We start from the raw sequence: 23,959 nt of genomic DNA on the forward strand, positions 1-23,959 counted from the left end.
TTTTCCTCACTGGAAAGTGATGAAGAAAGAAAAATGTGTAAAAGCATCTCCAGAAAATTCTAGGCTCTCATTCCAGGATGGTGGTAGTATATTGATCTGGTTTGGGACTGGCCTCAGTTTCATAAGCTCTGTCTGATTCAGCAAGATTTACTGTGTAGATAATAGATAATCAAACAGATAATAAGGAACCTTCTAGAGAAAAAATACAGCAAGGGGTTACTGGGGTAATGCAACGTGTAATGACTTATGACTTTGTTTCCTAGATGGAGTCAGGTGGCACTGTATTCTTGATTTGAAACAAGGACACAACTTTTATTGGACAATGCTCTTATCTCAAACAGAAGGCCATCTACACAAGTTACACAAATCCTTTTTTTTTTGCCACTACTGGAATCAGAATAAAGTCCGAATGACTCCATCCATCCCAGATTGAAGCTGGAGCCAAACAAAACATCAACTGCAGTTTCTTCAAGGCCCAGGTGGTCACAACCTTGAACGTATTTTCTCATCGGAACTAGCTGCCTGGCGGTCACAGTGCAGTCAGTACACTGCATGTTGGTCCTCTGCCCAGTTATGAAGATGCTAACACCTCCACTGGCTCTGAAATGGAACAATCCAGTGCCCTGAAACAACAGGCTTTTTTTTTCCTAGGTAGGACAAAACATACAGGAGTCAGGATAAAATACCCAAGTAGAGGCTGCACACCAATGGACCAGACCTTTGGAAACATTCATTTGTGAAAGAAGGTCAGTAAGTGCAATCTAAGGCGGAAAAGCCACCGTAAGCCATCATCAGTTCAATTCCAGGTGCTCTTCACATTTGTGGCTGATAACGATTTCACTAAAGTTATCCGTGAGATTCACAGGAGCCCTGTTAGAGTCCACAGCCTAGCCCCTCAAGTCAGGGCTTTAATAAAGGCAGATTAAAAGGGTACAAAGTAATCAGAGCCACCACTTTTGGGGAAGCGTGTCCCTGAGTGCCACAACTTTACCAGACTAAGCAATGTCAGTTAATATTCACAACAATCCAAAGAGGTAGGTCTGGAGCTCATACAACATGCGTGTCTACCCAGGCTTAGAGAGGTCACCCAACCAGTAAGCAGCAAAATCCTGATTCCAACTCAGGTCTCGTCCCAAAGCCTATGCTCGGAAACAAGTGCTTTTTAAACTAAGCCTTTTTTTTTTTTTGCGGTATGCGGGCCTCTCACTGTCGTGGCCTCTCCCGTTGCGGAGCACAGGCTCCGGACGTGCAGGCTCAGCGGCCATGGCTCACGGGCCCAGCCGCTCCACGGCATGTGGGATCTTCCCGGACTGAGGCACGAACCCGTGTCCCCTGCATCGGCAGGCGGACTCTCAACCACTGCGCCACCAGGGAAGCCCAAACTAAGCCTTTTTTAAACAGTTCAGTCAAATGCCCAATTCTGGGTCCTGATGGTCCAATGCCATCCCTTCCTACGATAAGCTTTGTAGAGAAGGCTGCCAACTTTCTAGCAAAGTGAGTGTAGCGGACATTTCCTTGGTTTCCAATGCTTGCAACCGAGAGGAGGAAGACTCCTAGTCTATTGCTCTTCAGAGTAGAATCCTCTACCACCTTAAAGGTTGTCCCTGGGAATTAGGACTTTTTACCAGATTCTTCCAAGTGGTTGGCACGCTTACACACACCTGAATCTTTAAGCATTCAGGCACAGAACAGAATTCATTTTGTCTGTACTTTATGAATTACGACTTTTGGCCATATTAATTAACTTGTCAAGATTTATCAGCTTACCTGAAATGTTACAAGACTAACCTTAACATGCCCTTCTATAGCCCATTATATACACAGCACATACGTATATGATAAATGCTTTTTAAAAAGGCTATTATTTTCGTTTTCTTGCCTATCTCTCCCACTAGGCAGTTAATCCTCAAAGGCAGAAATGATGCTTCATGCACCTTTGTGTCCCAGCATCTTAACAGTGCCTGGCTTAGAGCACACACCCAAATAAAACATTTGTTGAACGAATGAATGGGATTGCATGGGCTCTGTTTATTAAAAATAAGCAACCCCCCAACATAAAGCCTACCAATACAAGATAATAAGGGTTGTTCCCTCACAAGGAAGTCCAAGTCTGTGGGTTATCACTGAGGGCTGATCAAAAGGCTTATTCCACAGCCTTCAAGCTGTAACAACACAGCCATTTTACTAGGGACATTTTTTTAAAAAAACAAAGGTTCAGAGACAGTTGTCTGAAAGAGAGCCTTCAGAAAGCCTTCAGAGGACAACTGTTATTAGAAAAAGCCAATTTGATCACAAGCTTACTTGGTTGGCCTTTACTATTTCAACAGTGGACAGTGGCTTATTCATCCAGTTCTTACTTTATCTTCAATTTTTTTTTTTTTTTTTTGGAAGGACATATAGTTACTGTTGGTTCTGGGTATATACGAACAAAATTAAAACAGCCTGAAAAGTTACTGAACTTATCCTCACAGGGCTTTCAATTTACTCTGAACCACTATGTTTATACGTATCATATATGTATTGTATTTTCCTAGCTGAGAGTCAAAACAGTATGTTAGGAGCATAGCTTTAGAGTCAGCAAAGTTTGATTTTCAGCTCCAGTACCTCCTAGAAATGTGTGTCCTGAGGCAAGCTCCTTTACACTTCTGGAATCCTGAGTTTCTCCTAGATGAAACAGGGGTGATCCCTACCTTTCAGGTGTCCTGAGTCACCTTTAGTGTTTACGGAAATGATTAAAGAAATGCACAGTAAGTGACCTCTACTGTTACTACTGCTGTCTGTGCATCCAACCCACATTTAACTTGAGGCCTGCCTTAAGATCCTCGCAAGAAACAAATTCAGTGATATGTATTAAAAGGCTTAATGTGATACTGAATGGAGTAAATCTAAGGCAAGAAGAAGGTAGTGTTCCCACCCATTTTCCGGTCACTGCTGGAGGTTTGAGAGCCAAATGGTCGGGATATCCTGACATCTGCACAGAGACTTTTCTTCTGTGGCTGCTCCTTTAGTCAAGCTCAGAGGTTTTTAAACTTTAACACGCCTGAGAATTACTTTCCAGGGTTGTTCATCCAGAATTGTGCATACTGCACCTTTATGAGCAACTTAAGGGACTTCAGGGATAATTTTATCTAAACCAACTTTTATCTTATTCTTAACTTCTGATTCAAACCTCTATATAAAATTCTCATATGCCCCTTAAAATTAAAAAAAAATTAAGGAAAGAAAGAAAAAGGGGAAAGATCTGAGCAACAAGCTAGTAGCAAGTTATAACAAAGAAGTGTCTTTTCAACCAATGGCTTCAAGCAGATAAAAAGGGCCATTCCAAGTACTGGATGCCTTCAGAGAGCCTTTACTTAGAAGGGCACTGCTACACTAATCAAATACACCATTCCCCAACTGGATGTCTCATGGGTCCAGAACAGTGACAAGACTGCAATTTGCTAAAAATCTTTTGAATTCAAGAAGTGGCAGAGCTGTGACTACACAGAGCCACTTACAAGAAACAGCTCTGCTATGACAAAGGAAACAGACTCCTGCACCCCTGGTCCCAGCCTCCTCCAGCCTTCCCCATAGGTGAAGTCTGAAGTCTGAAGCCTTCGGGGCCGACGACATCCCCCTTGCTGTTCCCTTCAGCTGCTCTGGGGTCCAAGGAATCCCATCCTGGCCCAGCAGGGGAGAAACAAATCAAGCCCTGGTTACTCCTGCTTGAGGGCTCTTACCTGCCTGCTCACCATCACTCAGATCTTAAATGAGAGCCATCACCTCACACGGTCCTATTTTATTCTCCTCACAGCGCTTGCTAGCATTGGAAATCCAGGTCCATTTCATGTCTGGTTCCGCCTCCCCCCACCGACTCCCTCCCACCGCTGGAATGTAAGCTCCTTGAGGGCAGACAACTGGTGGGCCTCATGCAGCACCACATCCTCCAGTGCCCAGGACACTGCCTGGCACATAGTAACTGCTAGATAAACATTTCTGGACTGTTTGATTAAAGTATAAGCCCTTCTTAAGCAGTGACAAGTGAGTAAAACTGTACAATGTAGAATAAAAAGTGCAGTCTAGCAGTGATTGGGACCAAGCGGGCATCGCTCTACTTTCTGTTCCAAGGAAGCTGTTTCTGAACACTCAAAATACACAAATGACACTTCCTCTCTGAACCCTCGGAGCTTGGTACATCTATCACAATACTGATGCAAGACTCACAATGGATAGCCCTTGTGTGAATGAATTTAGTCTAGAGGGTATATGAAGAACAAAGAACAAAAAGCCAACATTTAATGACATCTTATAACTAACTTGAAAGTATACACAGTGCAGAAGAAACAAGTGAGTTCTCTCATCGGACAGGCCTGGATTCAAATCCTGCCTCCATACTTTGGGAGCAGCTACATTACCCCTCTGAGCCCCACCGCCTCATGTGGAAAAGGAAGATAGTGTCTTCCTCCGAGGGTGGCCAAGAGCAAAGATAATGCTTATAAAGCACAGAAAACATAAACAGTGTCTTATTTGACACTGGAATGCCACTGGAGTTTTAGTGACCGAGGACCTAGGATGGGCTCACCAACCTCACCACCTTCTTCTGTAACTTCAAGCCACATACCTTCAGACCCTATTTGCCTCATTTATTAAGAACTCTTAGAATCACAAAAGATCATTTGCAAGCACTTTGCAAACAGCAAAGCACTAAAATGCCAAAAAAAGGAATGCTGTTCACTGAAACCTGCCTCACAACCAATAACAAAGGGACTATCGTGAAGGATGTTTTACTTTACGAGAGCCCCATGGCACAGTGCTACCACTCACTCACTTGATGACAGCACATCATGACACACCAATCTGGCTTAGTGACAGTGAGAAACCACGAATTTCCTTTGGCCACTTCCACTGCCCTCCCCCTCTTCTCCTAATTCACCAGTTTTCCAAAAGGAGTCAGGCAATAGCACGATTCCAACTTATCATCTCTGAATGCTTAGTGTTCTTGGGCACCTACTAAAGTCAAGTGATATGGGGAATACCAAGGTGAGTGACAAACTGCGACAAAGTGTCATTTCAACACAAAGGCAAGCTATGTGCAATTAACAGTCAGCCCAGAATGGCCAGTTAGATAGGTTCTTTGAGCAGCTACTCAATTCCTGGGTCTGTTTCAGGGGGCACCATTCTCTGATCAAGTTATTAATTATCTGCTAAGACCCGTCCCTGGGCCAAGCTGGATAAGGAGAAGCTTCCAGGGCCTTTAAGGTGTGATCCTTACCTTGCAGGAGCCCACAGTGCAAACTGGCAAATAAAACAGGGACATAAACAGATGGCTGACAGTGTAATGAGTGACTACAAAGCGATACATAAAAGCATCTCTGGGCTTCCCTGGTGGCGCAGTGGTTGAGAGTCCACCTGCCGATGCAGGGGACGCGGGTTCGTGCCCTGGTCCGGGAAGATCCCACATGCCGCAGAGCGGCTGGGCCCGTGAGCCATGGTTGCTGAGCCTGTGCGTCCGGAGCCTGTGCTCCGCAACGGGAGAGGCCACAACAGTGAGAGGCCCACATACCGCTAAAAAAAAAAAAAAAAAAAAAAGCATCCCCTTATTTTACAGTCACACCTCCCACAAGGTGATATTTAATCCAGGGCCTCATGAGTAAGAAAAATAATTTATACTAGAAAGAGATCAAAGAAGAGTTATTTTTCCCACCTCCCCCAAGCTGATGTGGGTCTGCAAGGACACAAGAAAAAAGTGGAATTTCAGAAGAGCCCTGAAGGCTGGATATAAGTTCAATAAGCAGAGAAGGCAAGGGAGCACATCTTATGTAAGAGAATCACGTGAGAAAAGGCATAGTGGAGGGAAAGTACAAGCCTGCTCTGTGGACAGAGATAAAGCAATCTCCATGTCGGGGCGTAGGAAGGAAACAGAAAAGAAGATGGGTCTGGCCAGACTGTGGATGGCTTCAGTGAGAAAGCGAGTGGAGGGTAGGGGGGTGTACAGAAGTTACAGAGGAGACGATGGAAGGTAAACCATTAACAACAAACACAACCAAAGAGCCTCTCAAACTGGATCAACATCTGCAGTAATGTAACAGGGCTTTGATGCGACAATGGAACCAGAAGATGAAATTTACAATCTTATACTTTTTAATATTTCAAAAGAATCATCAAGGTGACAAAACCTAAAGGCTGAAACTTAGGTGTAAAAGGGAATACACAAAACCTATGCCCAATGCCAAGTACTGAAACGCAAAAGGGCCAATGCTCATTGTCAACTGTGGAAATCCCTCCCTGCTTCACATTTTATTCTAGGAATACAAATCAAAATATGTTCTTCTCACTATTACGAAAAACAGAGATACTCTACAAATACAGAAAAATACCATTAGGGTTATCAATGATGATGTAACTAAAAGCAGCGGTATGCTACTGTAAAGTCAATATTTCCTAACGGTTAGGCCTCCTCGGACTGAGGAAATCTCTGGAAGGAAGTGGTGGAAACCTCATGGTTAGAATCATTTAGAATCAGACCACAAGGCACAATCCTGTGGCCTATTTTCTTCCACGTAAGTCGGGGCACTTGGAAAGTAAGTGCAGCTGGGGAGGCAAGGAGCCAAGTGAACCCATGTTTGAAGAAAAACAGGGAGACTGAGATTCCAATTTCTGAACTCAGGGCTGGTTACAGCAGTGTGTTCAGGTTGTGAGAGTCCATCAGGCTGTACACTTACGATACGGGCCCATTTCTGTTTGTATATTATTTGACAATTAAAACAACTTTAAGGATGATTAGGAGATATCATCCCAGAGAACAACAAAAAGAGGAATTTTTAAATTTCTCCGTTATCGATAGAAAAATTAAGGGAACTTCTGACAATTATTGGTGAAAGAAAATATAGATGTCTAATGTTAAAGAATTACTCCATTAAATGAAGACCATGACCTGGTAAATTCACAGGTCATCTGAAGATTTCTAATCCAAATAAATGCTTTCCAAAAAGCCTATCCCGAGACTCAAAACTTTTACAGTGAAAGGACACTGAAGAAGCTGAACACTGGCAGGCTGAATGGTTCCACAAACCTAGGAGGCCACACAGTTCTAAATGGTCTCTCCAGGTTTGCATCTAGATGGCCTGATTAGTTGGCAATAGAATCATGATTTTGTGTTAGGCCTGTAGAATCACCACTTCCAAGTTTATAGCATCCTAGTCCCAAGACATCTGGACTGAATTGGCTTCCTAGGTTCATCAGGCAGAAGTCCTTGGGGATAAAGAATCCTAATTAGTCAAGATTGTCACTAAAGAGGAAAAGCTTCCTTAGAAGAACCATAAGGCTGACCATATTGTGGACTGAGAGGGCCAGAACTCAAAGTGACCTACAAAGCTATTCACATGATTCATCACCTTTCCATGCTGGTTCCCCAGCTTTCACAAATAAGACATTTAGTGGTACTGAATTCACAGAACGATGTTGCCATGGTGCAGGTCCAATCATGTTCTATCCAACTTCTCCTACTGTTAGTTATCCTAAGGCTTCCTTCTATACATACATACATACACACACACACACACACACACACACAAGATCATTGTTCGCTGAAGGCAGATGAGATTATTTTCAATCTTTCTGCCACTGTAAAAGTCATCTTCTTAACCTTCCCCACCAAAGTAAAACTCCATTATTCTTTAATATTCCCATCTAAATCCATGCCTTCTTTTGCCCTGTCCCAATTACTAGAAAGTTTCATCTGCTCATAAACCAACTACCTACATTTCCTGGAAAGATTTATATTTCTAGACGAAAATGAGACAATTGCTGCTATCCTCTCAGTTCAGAAAACCACATACGCTGTCCCTCTAACCCCAAACCACAATTGTTAAAGATTATGAATAAGGGGAATGTCTATTTACTTATAACTATTAAAGGAATAACCAGAGTCTTGCACTGAGAACAACCAGCTCATTCTTGACCTAGCAACCTATTTATCTTTCTATTCTCAAAGCTAATTGCTCATATAAGCATGCCAATTTGCCATGATTATAGGATTCTTAATAAATGAATGTTGTTTACATTTCACAAGTGTATTTGAATTTCACTCCGGGAAGCCAAGCTCATCCAGTCTTTGTAAGTGGTAAAACCAGAGATCAAAGCAAAAGGCCTGCACTGAACCAACAAACGTTAGGCTTGAGAATAGAGGCCTAAGCAAAAATACAAGTGATTTATTGATTGGTCTGCCCCAGAAGTACACTTCAGGGTCACTGATCACTCTTTAGCTATAATATATAGAACTTTCCCTGCAAATTTTCATTATGGTCATTTCTTAAATGCATAGTTAAATGAATCTAACATTCAACAGGCTTTGATCCATCTCTTCTGTATTTCTCATCTTGGTGCTTTTGGTTGGATCAAATGTCTTTAAGAGCTTTTTTTTTTTTTTTTTAACCTTTCTCAACTTTGCTTAATTTCTCTAAATTTTTGCTGTGGTTTTAACTCTTATGCTTGGTCTTTGGGGCAGGTAGGGAAAGGGGAAAAACTGCTCTAGCACGTGGCTTCTGAATCATGGCTGCTTGCTCACATCTCCTAAGGAGCTTTAAAATATCCTGATGCCCAGGTCACACTGCAGACAAACTTATCAGAATCTCTGGGAGTGGGACCCAAACATCTGTTTTTGAGGGTTCCAGGTGATGCTGATATGCAGCCCAGTTTGAGAAGCACCACTTTAGCCTGTCAATCCCTTCATCACCTACCTGAATAAAGTGCTCAGCCAAACTTCCAAGGGAAAAAGAAAAACAAAAGAGAAGGCAGGTTCCTGAGCAAATCCTCAACTCAAGGCAGGAACTGAGATAGGTGACTGACCAGCACCGAGCAAGGGGCCAAAGTGTGAACGACTTGACACCTTTCCCAAAGCCAACCAGTTTTTAGGATAAACCAGGCCAGGCACACCATCTACCATATGGAAGTCAATCAAGGGAGATTACCCCTGGAGATAGCAAGGTGTAAACACCTCAAAGTTTTCAGCTTCTGTGGTGATGGATGCAGCAGCTTATCAATGCAACAAAGCTTCTTCAGCAAAGAACAAAAGTGGACTAAGGTTACATGTGAAATAAGAGTCACTGAAGCCAGTTCCAGGTGGCACAAGAATGCTGAAGATGTGACCAGGGAAACAGCTTTGGTGTGCCCTAGAAACTATAAAAAGTTTGCAATAAGGGGCCAGACCATGAGCTCTGATGCCACTGGTCATGTTTTCTTGGTCAGTTTTTTAAGAGTGTGAAAAGAAAGTCCACTGCTATCTGTTTACAACATATACCACCATACCTCCAAGTACGGAGTTAGTGTTTCCCAATTTAGGGATTCTGAGCCATCCTGGTCCACATTTGTGGGCCTCGGTTGAATCACAGTTCATGAAACAGCTCTCTGACCTACCAGCTCTTCCCTAGACATCCCTTCCAAATTATATCCACCAGAAACTGCATAGTCCTTGGTGTTGTGTTGAAAGGACAGGGTGGGGGGAGGCGGTAAGGGGTGTTGGAGAAGAGGATGCGGTGACTGGGGAAGGAAGATCACCCTGCAGTCTGAGCAGATACCATCTTAAAGGGAAGACAAGAGATGAGTTACCTCTGCCTGCAGTGCTCAAGTAGATGAGAACCAAGAAGGTGCATGAGCCTGTCTACAGAAACCACCTATCTCAGTTCCTGCAATGGAGGAAGGTAGGAAAGGTCCCCCACTGTAGAGTGCAAGAGCCACTCTACAAGAGTGGGTCCACCAAGCAGCTGCACAGCTGGGAACCCACCCTCCCTTCTAAGCAAGTCCAGTCTGTTCTTTTATAGGGATTCACTGCCTTGTTTCTAAGAGGAGTCCAGGTACCACTGCTCTCTTGCAATGGAGAGAGCGTCTTCTGGAATCAGTGCCCCTTTAATTAGCCACTTTTTTTTTATATTACTTCCTCAGATACAAGGGCCAGGGAGCCCACTTCACCTTGTCCTTATTCCCCAAGCCCTAAGGATGAAAAGAAGAGCACAGTTCATGAAGACCAAGCCCTTCAGGCAACAGTTTTTGTAAAGTCGAATAAATTTCTAGAACAAGCATGAGCCTACACTACTTTTTCTCTTCTTTGAGCCCAGGAGGAGCCTCCAAGGAGACCCTTCTCCATTCTCGGGTGCTGTAACTCTTTTTCCAAAACCTGCATGTGGCAGAGTCACCTCAAGAACATCACCGTGCAAGCCATGAACTTGCTGGAGCCTGGGCTTAGAAAGACCTTCCAATTATCAGCATTTTTCATACAACTTCTGTCTAAGCAACTCTAATGGAAAGCTCAGTCTCCATTTTTTGACAACTCTAAATATTAGAACACTTTTCCTTATGCTTATGTGACTTTCGGTCACTGACCCTGGAAATTCTACTCTCTAGATCAGACAGAATACAGCTACACACTTTTCTACACAAAACATCTTCAAAACGAGAAGTCAGCTAATGGCTCACAATATATCATGTTCCAGAAGTTTTACGCTTCCAAGTGCTATGATTTCAAAAATCTTATGACTATCCTAACAGTTCTGTCCAACTGTATTCCCATTTACAGAGGAAGAAAACCGAGGATCACAGGAAAGAGGTGCCCAAGTTGATGCAGATTGTGATTCTAGAAACTAGGTCTCCCACTCCTGGAGTCAATGCTGTTTGCTAAATGAAAGGCCACAGGTGAAAGTAATTCTTATCACTTAAGGGCATGCATACCTGCTCTCCCCCCATCTCATCTGTTTACAGGGCTGCCTGTCTCTCAATGGAGCCAAGCATTTGCAATTCAGAGAATAGCCTTTGATCATCTTCTATCCTAAATACCCAAATATATCTTCACACTTTTAATTGGTATTATTAGGGGGGAAATACACCCTGATAATGATGAAAGGCACCGCCCTAAGCATATATTCCCGCTCTGGAAAATAAAACAACTCAGGGGTTACTGCCTAGATGAGGCTGTAACAGCTCAAAGCACAACACTCCATCCATCCCCCTTCTCCATCTCCCTTCCCTCTCAACTGGAGAAAAGTGAGAAAACAAATCAGCGCGCATCTGATGATGGCCTAACTACACACCTACCCATCCAACTGCTCAGCAGACTTCATGGCAAAAGCTCTCCTTGGAAATGGTTGAAAGGGAACAACACCTTGCAGGTGGAAATAGATTTAAATGTTAAAACTTGACCTTCCTCGTCCTTTTCATAAGTAATTACATTTGGAGCTTGTGCACTATACTGATGGGTTGTCCTCTCCCCTCTGATGTGGAAAACCTGGACTTCCCAACTAAGGTAGTTCAAGACTGCCTTGAAAGGAAAAACTGAAGAGTACACTTTTGGACCAAATCAGTATTTAACTCCATGCCTGAAAATAGAACAGCACAGTGAAGATGCCAAAACGGATGTCATCTAAAGAGAAACATCAAGTACAGTGCACTTGGGTCGCTTCGAAGAAATTTCTGCCAGCTTTATAGTTTGAAACTTGCACTTACCAGATTTAGAATTTTTTTTAAACAGCTTTATTGCTAGTTCCAGACCTTTTTTTTTTTTCTTTCACTCTTTCTTTCCAGTTCTAAGCCTAAGGAAGCATAATATAATGGGGGCGGGTGGGGGGTAGGGGAGGAGATCTCCAAATCTGGCTAAAAACCCTAGACTGGTTATCTAATAACTGCATGGTCTCAGGCAACTTAAGGAATCTTTATTTCCTCATCTATAATGTTACTGATAGCTGGAGTTACTGTGAGTTTTAAATGAGAACATGGAAGTGCAGGGCACACTCATAGTAGATGCTCAGAAAATGTTCCCACTTTTTCCTAAGTACAGTCACTACATTCAACCTCAGGGCAAGAAAAAAAAAACTGAAAAGGAAACTGACTCAAACTAATCAAACACCAAAGTAGTTCCCGGTGTTAAACACAAGATACTAAGGCCCTAAACCATCACTTCCTAATCTTTTTTAATCTGTTTGCAGAGCAGCCTGACATCTGCTATCACACAGATATGGCAGCCAGGATGGGGGGCTTACAATTATCTTTTCCTCTGAAACTCAAAAAGGATCCTTAGGACAGCTCCTCGACAATGGGATTGAGGGGCTTACATTTTAAATTGTAAACAGTGACTGCAAGCCAAAAAATAGTGAACAATATACAGAGCATCTAACGTCCAAAGAGGTATTCTTGGACAAAGACCATCAATTGTTCACCACACCCAAAATCACCTTCATAGCATCATCTTTAAGAATAAAGGACATTGGAGTATTTGTGTGTGTATTCCCAACAATTAGACAATATTTAACAAATACAATGGAGAGCCACTTAGATAATTATAAATGTGTGGGACCCAAAAAACACGGACAAATATTACTTGTAAAATACACAAAATATATACACCTTAAAGGAACAAAGATTGAAGCAGATGATTAAATTTATAATTTATGAAACACTTCCGTGGAAGAGTGTAACAGAAACATCCTACACACACAAAGGCATATCACCTTATGGCTCTACCTGACAGGCAGGTCCAAGGATGCAAATAGTTAAGTGTATACAAGGAGTCAGTAATCTTTTCCCTTAAATATAAGTATTATAGTTACTATTGTAATGATGCTGAAGACAAGTACAAGGAGGGAGAAGACTCCTCAGGAGAATGAAACTCCTAAGACTTGGATCCAATTTTTACTAGTCATTAATTACAGGAAGTTCAGTAACTCAAATCTCTACTCAAAAATCTCATTTTCTGGGCTTCCCTGGTGGCACAGTGGTTGAGAGTCCGCCTGCCGATGCAGGGGACACACGGGTTCGTGCCCCGGTCCGGGAAGATCCCACATGCCGCAGAGCGGCTGGGCCCGTGAGCCATGGCCGCTGAGCCTGCGCGTCCGGAGCCTGTGCTCCGCAACGGGAGAGGCCACGGCGGTGGGAGGCCTGCGTACCGAAAAAAAAAAAAAAAATCTCATTTTCTTTACTGTTTAAAAACCCTTTTTTTAAAGTCTATCCCCCTCCACTGATCTTTTTTTTTTTATTTTATTTATGTATTTTGGGCTGCACTGGGTCTTCACTGCTGCATGCGGGCTTTATTCAGCAATCTTTTACTCTCTCATCCTTCCATTCATGCCCACTAATTTTTTAGATACATATGATTTAACTCATGTGGACCGATGGGGGTGGTGGGGGACAGTCACTGAGTAGGTTTCATCTCTTAAGATTCTCCAGAAATAGATGGACTTCTGTCATTTAAATTTTTATTTACTCTTCCCCAATGCTTTAAATAATCTAGAGCTTGGTGAGGTGAGAGGAATTGTTTTCCATGCCTGAAATGGCCCAATTATTGATGTAAGCCATATTTACAATGAGGTGCTTGTATACTTTCCTGTACAGTATTACCATCCTGTTTTCCTCCCCAAACACTTATATGATCTTTATCATATAGGAAATAAAACTAGTATCAATAATGCCCACAGTATTCCCATTGTCTCAGGGCAGAGAATTCCTCCATATATATATACTTTAAATGTTACCACCTATAATCTGTCCTTCAAGCTTGATCTTCAGAATTAAATGGTTTGATCTATTTCTTAAGCAACTCATGAAGAAAAGCACAGTTGAGAGCATCACATGTACAACTTTAGAAAAAAACTGACCACTAGAAAAGTCACCATAACTCTGTACTTCTATCAGCCCATAAAGATGATTCCTTTTAACTCCTCTTACAGCTTACTCCAAAGAGCAGCTGGAGCTGACCAGGGAGTGTTACATGAAACACCAAGTTAATCGTCCAAGTGCATCCCTAACAAGAGGGCCCCCAAGCTGAGACTTTCCCAAAACCTTTGTTTTAATCCAAAAAAGGTCAGCCTGGTATTTTTTGGTTTTGTTGTTTGTTTGTTTTGAAAGGCTTAAAATATTCTAAGCAATTAAGGAACCGCATCCAGTACTTGTGTGTGACACAGTAGAGTAAAAGTAGCCACACAACCAACCACTGCCCCAAAGAGCATGTGATATAGAATCATGAATTTCTACATACTGAATTTGTGACTTCTAGACTTAATAGTAACACAAACCCACCATGTTAAGGATGGGACTTTTTTTTCTAAAGAGTAATTCATACCATGTGTCATTAATCAGCAGGGTAACTGAAAGCTCATGCAAAACATGCTATCCCAGTTGAGAATTTAATTGCATTATTGTTATTATCTGGTTTTCCTGTGTCACTGGCCCTCCCACTTCAAGTGTCCACGTACGTGTACACACACACACACACACACACACACACACACACACACACCAGCACAGCATGGATGGAAACACAGAAAACCCAGAGCTAAGAGGTAAGACCTATGTTGTCTGGTAGGAAGAGGATTTTGAATTAAAAAGGTTTGTCCCTGTAAAGACAGGTCAAGTATGCACCCAGGCTGCCTTGAGAAGTAATTAAGCCTATGCTGTTTCATTTCAGAGTGTCTCATTCTACACAACAGTGGGAGCAGCTGCGGGAGATCACAGACCATGCAAAGCAAGACAGGCAACCTCATCTATCTCCCTACTGCCACACCAGAGTTTCCAGGTGGTGTGAAAAAGCTTGTGGCCTCTTCTTCCACAGAGCACAAAGCGAATCTGCCATCCAGAACACTACTCCCCATATCAAACCAGCCCCTTTTAAAGGCCTGAGGAAAGGCAATTTAAACGTCCCAGTGTTCAGACTCTGGTCGATTCCCAAAGTTGTCAGGTTACATGCCCAAAACCCGCACACAGATGCAGAATTCGACTGACTTCAGCACAAGTTTCTCTTGCTGCCTAGCACTGTAGAATGTAGAGATTACTAGCTAGGAAGAGGCTACAAGAGTAAGTATTAGAAACGCTTCCAATCTTGCCTGTTTCCCTCCCAACACCCCTTGAAAGAGGCTAGGACACTAAAAATCAAAGTCTGGGGACCAACTGCAGTACAGATTCTGGCTGGGTCGAGGGGGGAGGCCGCCACACCCTCCTGAGCTCACAGCACTGACAGTCTCTGGCTGGGAAGCGCCCAGAAACTTAGTCCCAGCAGGAAAGGGAGAAAGAAGGGAGTCTTCAATGTCTCAGGTTTGCGAAGCTGGAAAGCTAGGAGAAGCGGATTTCGGGAGGGAGTCAGAGACTTGGCTGGGTGTGCTGGGGGAGGGGAGGGGTCGCCCCTGGAGTCAGGTCAGCTCGCAACACGTCCCCGCAAAACTGCACATTTTTGTGGTTTTAACATTTAAGACCAAAAGAAACGCGCCGAGACGAAGCTTCTCTCTCGCCTGATGTCCCCCTCCTCGCTTAGGGACGAGGGTGCCGCACCACCACGCGCGGGGTTCCTTCTCTTTCCCTTTTGGGGGAGCTCCCCTCGGCCAAGCCACGACGTCCACCTCCAAGTTCGCCTTCCCGCACAGCGCAGCGCGGCGCGGCACCCCTGGCCGGCCACACGCGCCCATCTGCCCCGCACCCCTCAGGACCCGGGCTGGGCGCCCGCTGGACGTCCTCGAGGACTCGGGGTTTGCGCGAATTTTTTTTTCTTAAACAAAAAGCCTCAGCAGCTCGCCGCCCCCTCCTCCCCGGCCCGCGCTACCTTCCCTTCACGCCCACGCCACACCTCCCGGGCACACGCGCTGCGAGGTGCCTCTCCCGCCAGACAATGGGTTCAGGGCCGACCCGCCAGGCAGCCAGCCCCGAGCCCCCGGCCCCATCCCGGGACGCCGAGAAGGCCGAGCGCGGGGGGCTCGGAGGAGGGCGGAGAGGAGGCGGGGGAGGCCACAATGGGCGAGGTGGGAGCCTCCCCCTTGGGACAGGAGGCTCGCTCCCGGCGCCGGGAGAAGGGGAGGGGGCGGGGGTCAGCTGCATCGCCTGGTCGGGGGCCCGGGGCCCTGCTCCCGGCCGCCGCCGCGCACTCACCAGCACGATGGCAAATCGCTCCTCCAGTTCACCTGGCTCGGGCATCGGCAGCTTCAAAGGCACGTTGTGCGCCCTGAAATCGGTCTGCTGTGAATCCATGCTCCCGGCGTTGCCCATGTTGGCTGCACACCGGGGCCAGGGGCTGCTCCGGGCCCCTTGCGTCCGCGTCGGAAATCAGAACAGCTCCCGGCGGCCGGCTCCCAGCGCTGGCGCGACCTGCCCGGCTCCCCGCCCTCCGCTGCGCCCCGGCGACTGTGCAGCGCGCGCCGCTCTCTAGCAGCGCTCCGAGCCAAGCCGCCCCCCGGCCTCCCTCATGCTCCCCGCCGCCCCAGCGCCGCCCCGGCCTCCTTTCCTCGGGAGGGGTCGTCAGGGCGCCGGGCGCCTATCTGCATGTTGCTTCGCTGGCACGCCACCCCCTGCCAGTAATAGCGGCCAGCGGGCGCGTGGTTGCTCCGACTCAGTCTCCCGCCTGGACCGTGGCCGCCGCTGACACTTCCAGCTCAACGCCGGCGAACTCAACGCTCGCTCTGCCAGCACCTCGAGCAGACAAATGCAGCCTCGCGCTCCCGACACAATGCCCCCTCTCGCCCGGCCCCCGCCCCCTCCCCCGCCCCGGCTCCGCCCACTCGCCCCGTGGACTGCCGGGACCAGTAGTTTCTGCCCAAAGTGTCCACACTCAGAAACCACGCCGCTCTGGAGGGCCAGGCGGGGTTAGGGCCGCTTGCAGCAAAGACAATCTGTACACTTCTGGAAAGAGTTTATGTCACTTTTGACGCCCCTCTCCCACTCCAACAGAAGAAATAACCACCTTGTCTACATCGATTCTGACACTTAGGCACATTTGGCAAATGAATGAGCCAATCAGTCAATGATTGAATGCACGCATTCTGATTTAAATTTCAGGAGCTGTTCGATAGGATCTAGTTCAACAAGAGACCTCAAGGGTATTGGCAACGTCCTATGTCATAAACTGGGATGTGGGTCCATGGGTGCTTGTTTTATTATTGTTCTTTCCTCAGTATGTATGTTACGTATTATTTTGTGCGACTGAAATGTTTTATAAACAAATATATACTTTTATGGATATTTATAAATATCCACTATGGGTATATGCAAATATATCCTGGTCAAACCCCAGGATTTGGATGAGAAGAATTCAAAACAAACACCTGTCAAACAGCTATTATGTGTGGGTTACTGTGTTCCTTCACTAGAGAAAGAAAAAGGAGTGCTCCTGCTCTGGAATACTTTCCAATCTAGTGAAGGAGAAAATTTACACAAATAACCATATTTTGTGTGAGATAAAAATAAGAACCGAGTGTTTGTGAAGACTTTGAAGATGGCCTTTGGCTGTAGCTATCTTATTCCTCTACAGCACTCTTGTTCCAGGTGTTTTACAGAGAAGATTGGGCCCAACCCTGTTCTCCAGGATGCTCTTCAGACTGTAACTATCCATTCTGAATCAGTGGAAATAGAAACACCCTTATAAACGACTTTAGCCAGCTGCTCACTTTGTAGATTTCAAGGGCATCCACCTGGTTTACTTGTGGCTAAACTCCTGCAATTAGTCCTTTCTTAGCTTAAAGCAGTGTTTCTTAATCCTGGTTTGCATATCAGATTCATGTGGGGAGCTTGTTGTTAAAACTGCAGGCATCATGGGCCCTATTATCAGAATTTCCCTAAGCTAAGAGCTGGGGCCTGGGCAGATGTATTTTTAACAAGCTCAGCAGGTACTGCTGATATGAAACTAGGGTTGTTACCCTCTTGTTAAAAAGCAACTGCTTCCAGATAAGATAACACACCAAGGCTCAAACGTGAAGGACCACATTTCATTCAGCTTTGTAAACCCCAAGATGACTGGAGCATAGCAGATGTTCAATGACTGTTGAATTTTTACCAAAAGCCTATGGAGCAGATACACACAAATACATCTTGTGAATGTATGGTCTCTTAAGCAAATCACCTATAGTTTTTTTTTAATAAATTTATTTTTTATTATTAGCTACATTGGGTCTTCATTGCTGCACGTGGGCTTTCTCTAGTTGCAGTGAGTAGGCTTCTCATTGCGGTGGCTTTTCTTGTTGCAGAGCATGGGCTGTAGGTGCACGGGCTTCAGTAGTGGTGGCACGCGGGCTTCAGAGCACAGGCTCAGTAGTTGTGGCACACAGGCTTAATTGCTCTGCAGCATGTGGGATCTTCCTGGACCAGGGCTCAAACCCGTGTCTCCTTCATTGGCAGGCGGATTTTTTTTTTTAACATCTTTATTGGAGTATAATTGCTTTACAATGTTGTGTTAGTTTCTGCTTTATAACAAAGTGAATCAGCTATACATATACATATATCCCCATATCCCCTCCCTCTTGCGTCTCCCTCCCACCCTCCCTACCCCACCCCTCTAGGTGGTCACAAAGTACCGAGCTGATCTCCCTGCGCTATGTGGCTGCTTTCCACTAGCTATCTATTTTACATTTGGTAGTGTATATATGTCAGTGCCACTCTCTCACTTCATCCTAGCTTACCCTTCCCCCTCCCTGTGTCCTCAAGTCCATTCTCTATGTCTGCGTCTTTATTCCTGCCCTGCCCCTAGGTTCTTCAGAACCATTTTTTTCCCCCTGGATTCCATATATATGTGTTAGCATACGGTATTTGTTTTTCTCTTTCTGACTTACTTCACTCTGTATGACCGACTCTAAGTCCATCCACCTCACTACAAATAACTCAATTTCGTTTCTTTTTATGGCTGAGTAATATTCCATTGTATATATGTGCTACATCTTCTTTATCCATTCATCTATCGATGGACACTTAGGTTGCTTCCATGTCCTGGCTATTGTAAATAGAGCTGCAGTGAACATTCTGGTACATGATTCTTTTTCAATTATGGTTTTCTCAGGGTATATGCCCAGTAGTGGGATTGCTGGGTCGTATGGTAGTTCTATTTTTGGTTTTTTAAGGAACCTCCGTACTATTCCCCATAGTGGCTGTATCAATTTACATTCCCACCAACAGTGCAAGAGGGTTGCCTTTTCTCCACACCCTCTCCAGCACTTATTGTTTGTAGCATTTTTGATGATGGCCATTCTGACTGGTGTGAGGTGATACCTCATTGTAGTTTTGATTTGCATTTCTCTAATGATTAGTGATGTTGAGCATCCTTTCATGTGTTTGTTGGCAATCTGTATGTCTTCTTTGGAGAAATGTCTATTTAGGACTTCTGCCCATTTTTGAATTGGGTTGTTTGTTTTTTTGATATTGAGCTGCATGAGCTGCTTTTATATTTTGGAGATTAATCCTTTGTCAGTTGCTTCATTTGCAAATATTTTCTCCCATTCTGAGGGTTGTCTTTTCGTCGTTTATGGTTTCCTTTGCTGTGCAAAAGCTTTTAAGTTTCATTAGGTCCCATTTGTTTATTTTTGTTTTTATTTCCATTTCTCTAGGAGGTGGGTCAAAAAGGACCTTGCTGTGATTCATATCATAGATTGTTCTGCCTATGTTTTCCTCTAAGACTTTTATAGTGTCTGGCCTTACATTTAGGTCTTTAATCCATTTTGAGTTTATTTTTGTGTATGGTGTTAGGGAGTGCTCTAATTTCATTCTCTTACATGTAGCTGTCCAGTTTTCCCAGCACCACTTATTGAAGAGGCTGTCTTTTCTACATTGTATATTCTTGCCTCCTTTATCAAAGATAAGGTGACCATAGGTGCATGGGTTTATCTCTGGGCTTTCTATCCTGTTCCTTTGATCTATATATTTATTTTTGTGCCAATACCATACTGTCTTGATTACTGTAGCTTTGTAGTATAGTCTGAAGTCAGGGAGCCTGATTCCTCCAGCTCCGTTTTTCTTTCTCAAGATTTCTTTGGCTATTCGGGGTCTTTTGTGTTTCCACACCAATTGTGAAATTTTTTGTTCTAGTTCTGTGAAAAATGCCAGTGGTAGTTTGACAGGGATTGCATTGAATCTGTAGATTGCTTTGGGTAGTAGAGTCATTTTCACAATGTTGATTCTTCCAATCCAAGAACATGGTATATCTCTCCATCTGTTTTGTATCATCTTTTATTTATTTTATCAGTATCTTATAGTTTTCTGCATACAGGTCTTTTGTCTCCTTAGGTAGGTTTCTTCCTAGGTATTTTATTCTTTTTGTTGCAGTGGTAAATGGGAGTGTTTCCTTAACTTCTATTTCAGATTTTTCATCATTAGTGTATAGGATTGCAAGAGATTTCTGTGCATTAATTTTGTATCAGCAGGAGGATTCTTAACCACTGCGTCACCAGGGAAGCCCATCCTACAGGTTTTTGTTTGTTTGTTTGTTTTTTTAAGGAAGGGAGCAAGTATAAATACATTCAACTTAAAATCTGAATAAATGCAATCTATATTTCTAAAATTACACTGTATCAAAGTTAATAGTAAATGTGTTACTCATCAAAGAAAGAAAAACAGGGATACACACACACACACACACACACACCCCAACTAGCGAAAATGAGCTAGAAAGAAAAGCAGTTAATTCAGACCAAGTGAGACATTTCTGACCCACAAATGTACTTACTTTCTTTGTAATCTCTAGACATACACTTTGAGTCTGACTGACTCACAAAATCAGCCCACCCAGTGGGTTGCCCATATGGATGGAAAAGCTAGAATTCTTTTCTGCAGTTGAGAAATCCTTTTTTATTACATTTATGGCTCCATCCAGCCATATTTCTGCCAGTAACCAGGACCTTTTTCCTCCCCTTAAGTCTTATCACATCTAGTCTCTCTCATAATCTCACACTTTGAGAGGAGCCTGGACAAAGTATGCCAATCCATGAACCAAAGAACCTGTCTGCCATTTCAAGGTTTAGAGTCTCTAATATTTGGTTATTATTTATAACTGTTGTTAAGTGTAAAAATAAATAAAACACTCATATTATACAATTTCTGTAGGAATTTCTACCAAAATCTCAGGAAAATGTTTGTTAGGAGGAGAGTGTGGAGAGAGAAGACATTTCTATTCCTTTCATTGAAGACCTCCTCATCCCTCCCCACAAGATTAAAATCAGGTGATCATTTTTAAATATGTATTTCATTTTCTGATCACTAATACATATGATTTGCTATTTTGCAATGTTGCAAAATGTTGACAAAAAATGTCTGTTAAAACTATCCATGCATCGCCCATGGAAAATGAAATATTAGAACTTTATCTTCCCTGTGCCAGGCATTTGGAAGCTATACCAGGGATAGCTGGATCAGGAATTCCCCCATAATAGTGTAATTGCTTTCAAAGAAGCCTTTCTATCATTCACCACAAATGCTCCTACAAAATCAGCTGAGTTTCATTGATATCTCCTCAGGTTTTAAATGTAAGGTCATGCTCTGTAGCTAAGTTCAGTTAGCTTCTTTAAAAGCCACTGGTGTTACCCTAAGAAGATTCTACTTTTGTGTATAATTATAGAAATGAGATAAATGCCATGTGATGAACTAAACCATCAATAGCCCTGAATCAAAATTGCATAGTAGTAGTAGTTGGGATTTTAGAAGGATTGCTTCATGTCAATTTACATCCATACAAGTCCTGCAAGATTCATATACCCATCCATATTTGTTTTTTAAATATTTATTGAGCACTTACTATGGGCCAGACACTGCTGTTGATTTTAAACAAAATTTAAAATTTGGTTTATCCAATTTCTGCTTCATACAAACTTCCTCAAACAGTTAACTTACAAAGATACACCTTGACTCTTCTCCTCCTGAATCAGTTAAGACTGAATATTTTTGCCACCAAATAAAAGAGGACCCAAGTGATAATTGCTTAAAAGATATGTCTTTCTCATAAAACAAGAAATCTGGGGAAAGGTGGATTCTAGTGTTGTTCAGCAACTCTGTAAGGCTAGGACCAGTATCTGTGAGATAGCTTGGTCTTTCCCACATAGTACTTACAAAATAGCTAACAGAGTGCCATAAATCAAGTCTGTATTCAGGGCAAAAAGGAGGGGGGAAGAGGCAATGTCAGTTAGCTCTGCTCCTTTTATCAGGAAGTCAAAGATTTACCCAGAAGTACCACTAGCAGACTGTCCAGTTTTCCTCATTCTGCAGATCTGAATTACATGGCCATCCCCAGCTACAGGGAGAACTGGGGGAGTGTGATAAAACCTGGGCCTGGACACATTCCCTCACCTGGACAGAATCAAGATTCTGATAGCAAGAAGGGGAAGGGGAAAGACATGGGTAAACACTGGGCAGACAACATCTTCTAACCCTCCCCCACATATTTTGCATCTTTGAATATTACTTTACATTTGCCTACGGCTTCAGATTTTACAAAATACTTTTACTTATTTTATCTTATTTTATCCTGTCAGTACAGCAACGAGAAATTTAAGGTTCAACAAAGTGATTTTTTTCTAGTTTATACAACAAGTCATAGGATTAGAACTCAGGTATTTTGATTCCCAAACCAGTATCCTTCACTGTCTTTTTAAAAAAATAGATCTCTGAAATTATCATGTAGAGGTAGAAACATAATGAAACCTATGCTTCTGATCAAGATAGAGTAATAGACACCAGAGTTAACCTCACATTTGAAACTAATAAAAAACTGGACAAAATAATATGAAACAATGGCCCTCAGACATTGACCATCAGACAATGAAGAACACTGATCTCCAGAGATGGGAAATAAATGAGGTGAATGAATAAATGAAGTGAATAAATGAGGGGAATTACCCAGCTTACTGCCTGGAGAAAGTTTCCAGGCCATGGTGCAAAAAGGGGGAAGCCAGACTGAGCCTGATGGAGTCCCTGCCTTGAGAAGGCAGAGCTGAGAGTCCAGTGACCCCAAGGAGGCTAGTGTCCTCAGGAGAGAGTTCTGGAAAAAGAGAGCTGCAAGAAGAGAGAACTGCAGAGGTCTGTGGAAGTTCCCATTCCAAAATTTAGTTGAGTACAGATTAGTAAGTGCATGTGAGGAAAAAACCCAAGGCTGGTCATTTTATAATAATAAGTGAATGAATTGATCAAGAGAACATAACACCCCCAAAACAGTGCTTCAAAACACATGAACTCCAAGGACAAATCCACAAATCCACAGTTATAGTTAGAGAGCTCAACACTTCACTCTTAATATTTGTTAGAACAAGTAGACAGAAAATCAGTAAAGATGAAGAAAACTTCAAAAACACTATCAACAACTTGATATAATTGATATTTATAGATCACCTCACCCAACTACAGCAGAATACATAACTTTTCAAGTGTACAAGCAACATTTACCAAGATTAACCATATTCGCAACAAATTTTAAAAGATTCCAATATTACAAAGTATATTTGCTTACCAAAATGGAATTAAATTAGGAATCAAGGACACAAAGATATCGGGAAAATACTCAAATATTTGGAAACTACATAACACACTTCTAAAAAACCATGGTCAATTTTTTTAAATTAAAGAAAATTTGTGGGTGCAGGTAAAGCAGTATTTAGATAGAAATTTAGAACACTAAGTGCCTATATTAGAAAAGAATAAAGGGCTTAAATCAATGTCCTCAGTTTCCACCTTAAGAAACCAGAAAAAAGAAGCAACTGAAAACCAAACTAAGCAGAAAAAAGGAAAAACAAAGATGAGAGCAGAAATCAATGAAATAGCAAACAGGAAAATAATAGGAAAACTGATGAAACCAAAAGCTAGTTCTTGAGAAGATCAGTAAAATTGATAAACCTCTAGTCAGAGTCATCAGGAAAAAAGACACAAATAACCAATATCACAAATGACAGAATGAACATCACTCTACATTTTACACAGATTGAAAAGGATAATCAGGGAATGTTTTGAATTTTATGTCAATAAGTTCTATAATGTAGGTGAAAAGGACACACACATCCCTTGAAAGATACAAACTACCAAAGCAGATTCAAGATGAAGTAGATAACCTGAAGTCATATACTTATGAAGGAAATTGAATCTGTATTTAAAATCTTCCCACAAAGAAAACTACCAACCCAAATAGCTTCACTGGGAATTTTACCAATCACTTAAGGTAGAGAGAATACCAATTCTACCCAAACTATTCCAGAAAATTGAAAATGAGTGAATAATTCCT

At 43.0% G+C, this 23,959-nt stretch overlaps 1 protein-coding gene across 3 annotated transcripts in view; it reads right to left on the reverse strand.

Annotated features, from left to right (window-relative positions):
• FMNL2 (formin like 2) overlaps positions 1-16,407 on the reverse strand; it is a 304,476-nt gene extending 288,069 nt beyond the window's left edge. For all 3 annotated transcript variants that reach the window (XM_081242867.1, XM_081242866.1, XM_081242865.1), the window contains exon 1: positions 15,874-16,407. In XM_081242867.1, coding sequence (XP_081098993.1) covers positions 15,874-15,990 — 117 coding nt within the window. In that variant the 5' untranslated portion in view covers positions 15,991-16,407. The remainder of the gene's footprint in view (positions 1-15,873) is intronic.
• Positions 16,408-23,959: the final 7,552 nt, after the last annotated feature.

The sequence above is a fragment of the Mesoplodon bidens genome (genome assembly GCF_964165515.1).
Source record: "Mesoplodon bidens genome assembly, chromosome: 8".
Taxonomy (NCBI): domain Eukaryota; kingdom Metazoa; phylum Chordata; class Mammalia; order Artiodactyla; family Ziphiidae; genus Mesoplodon; species Mesoplodon bidens.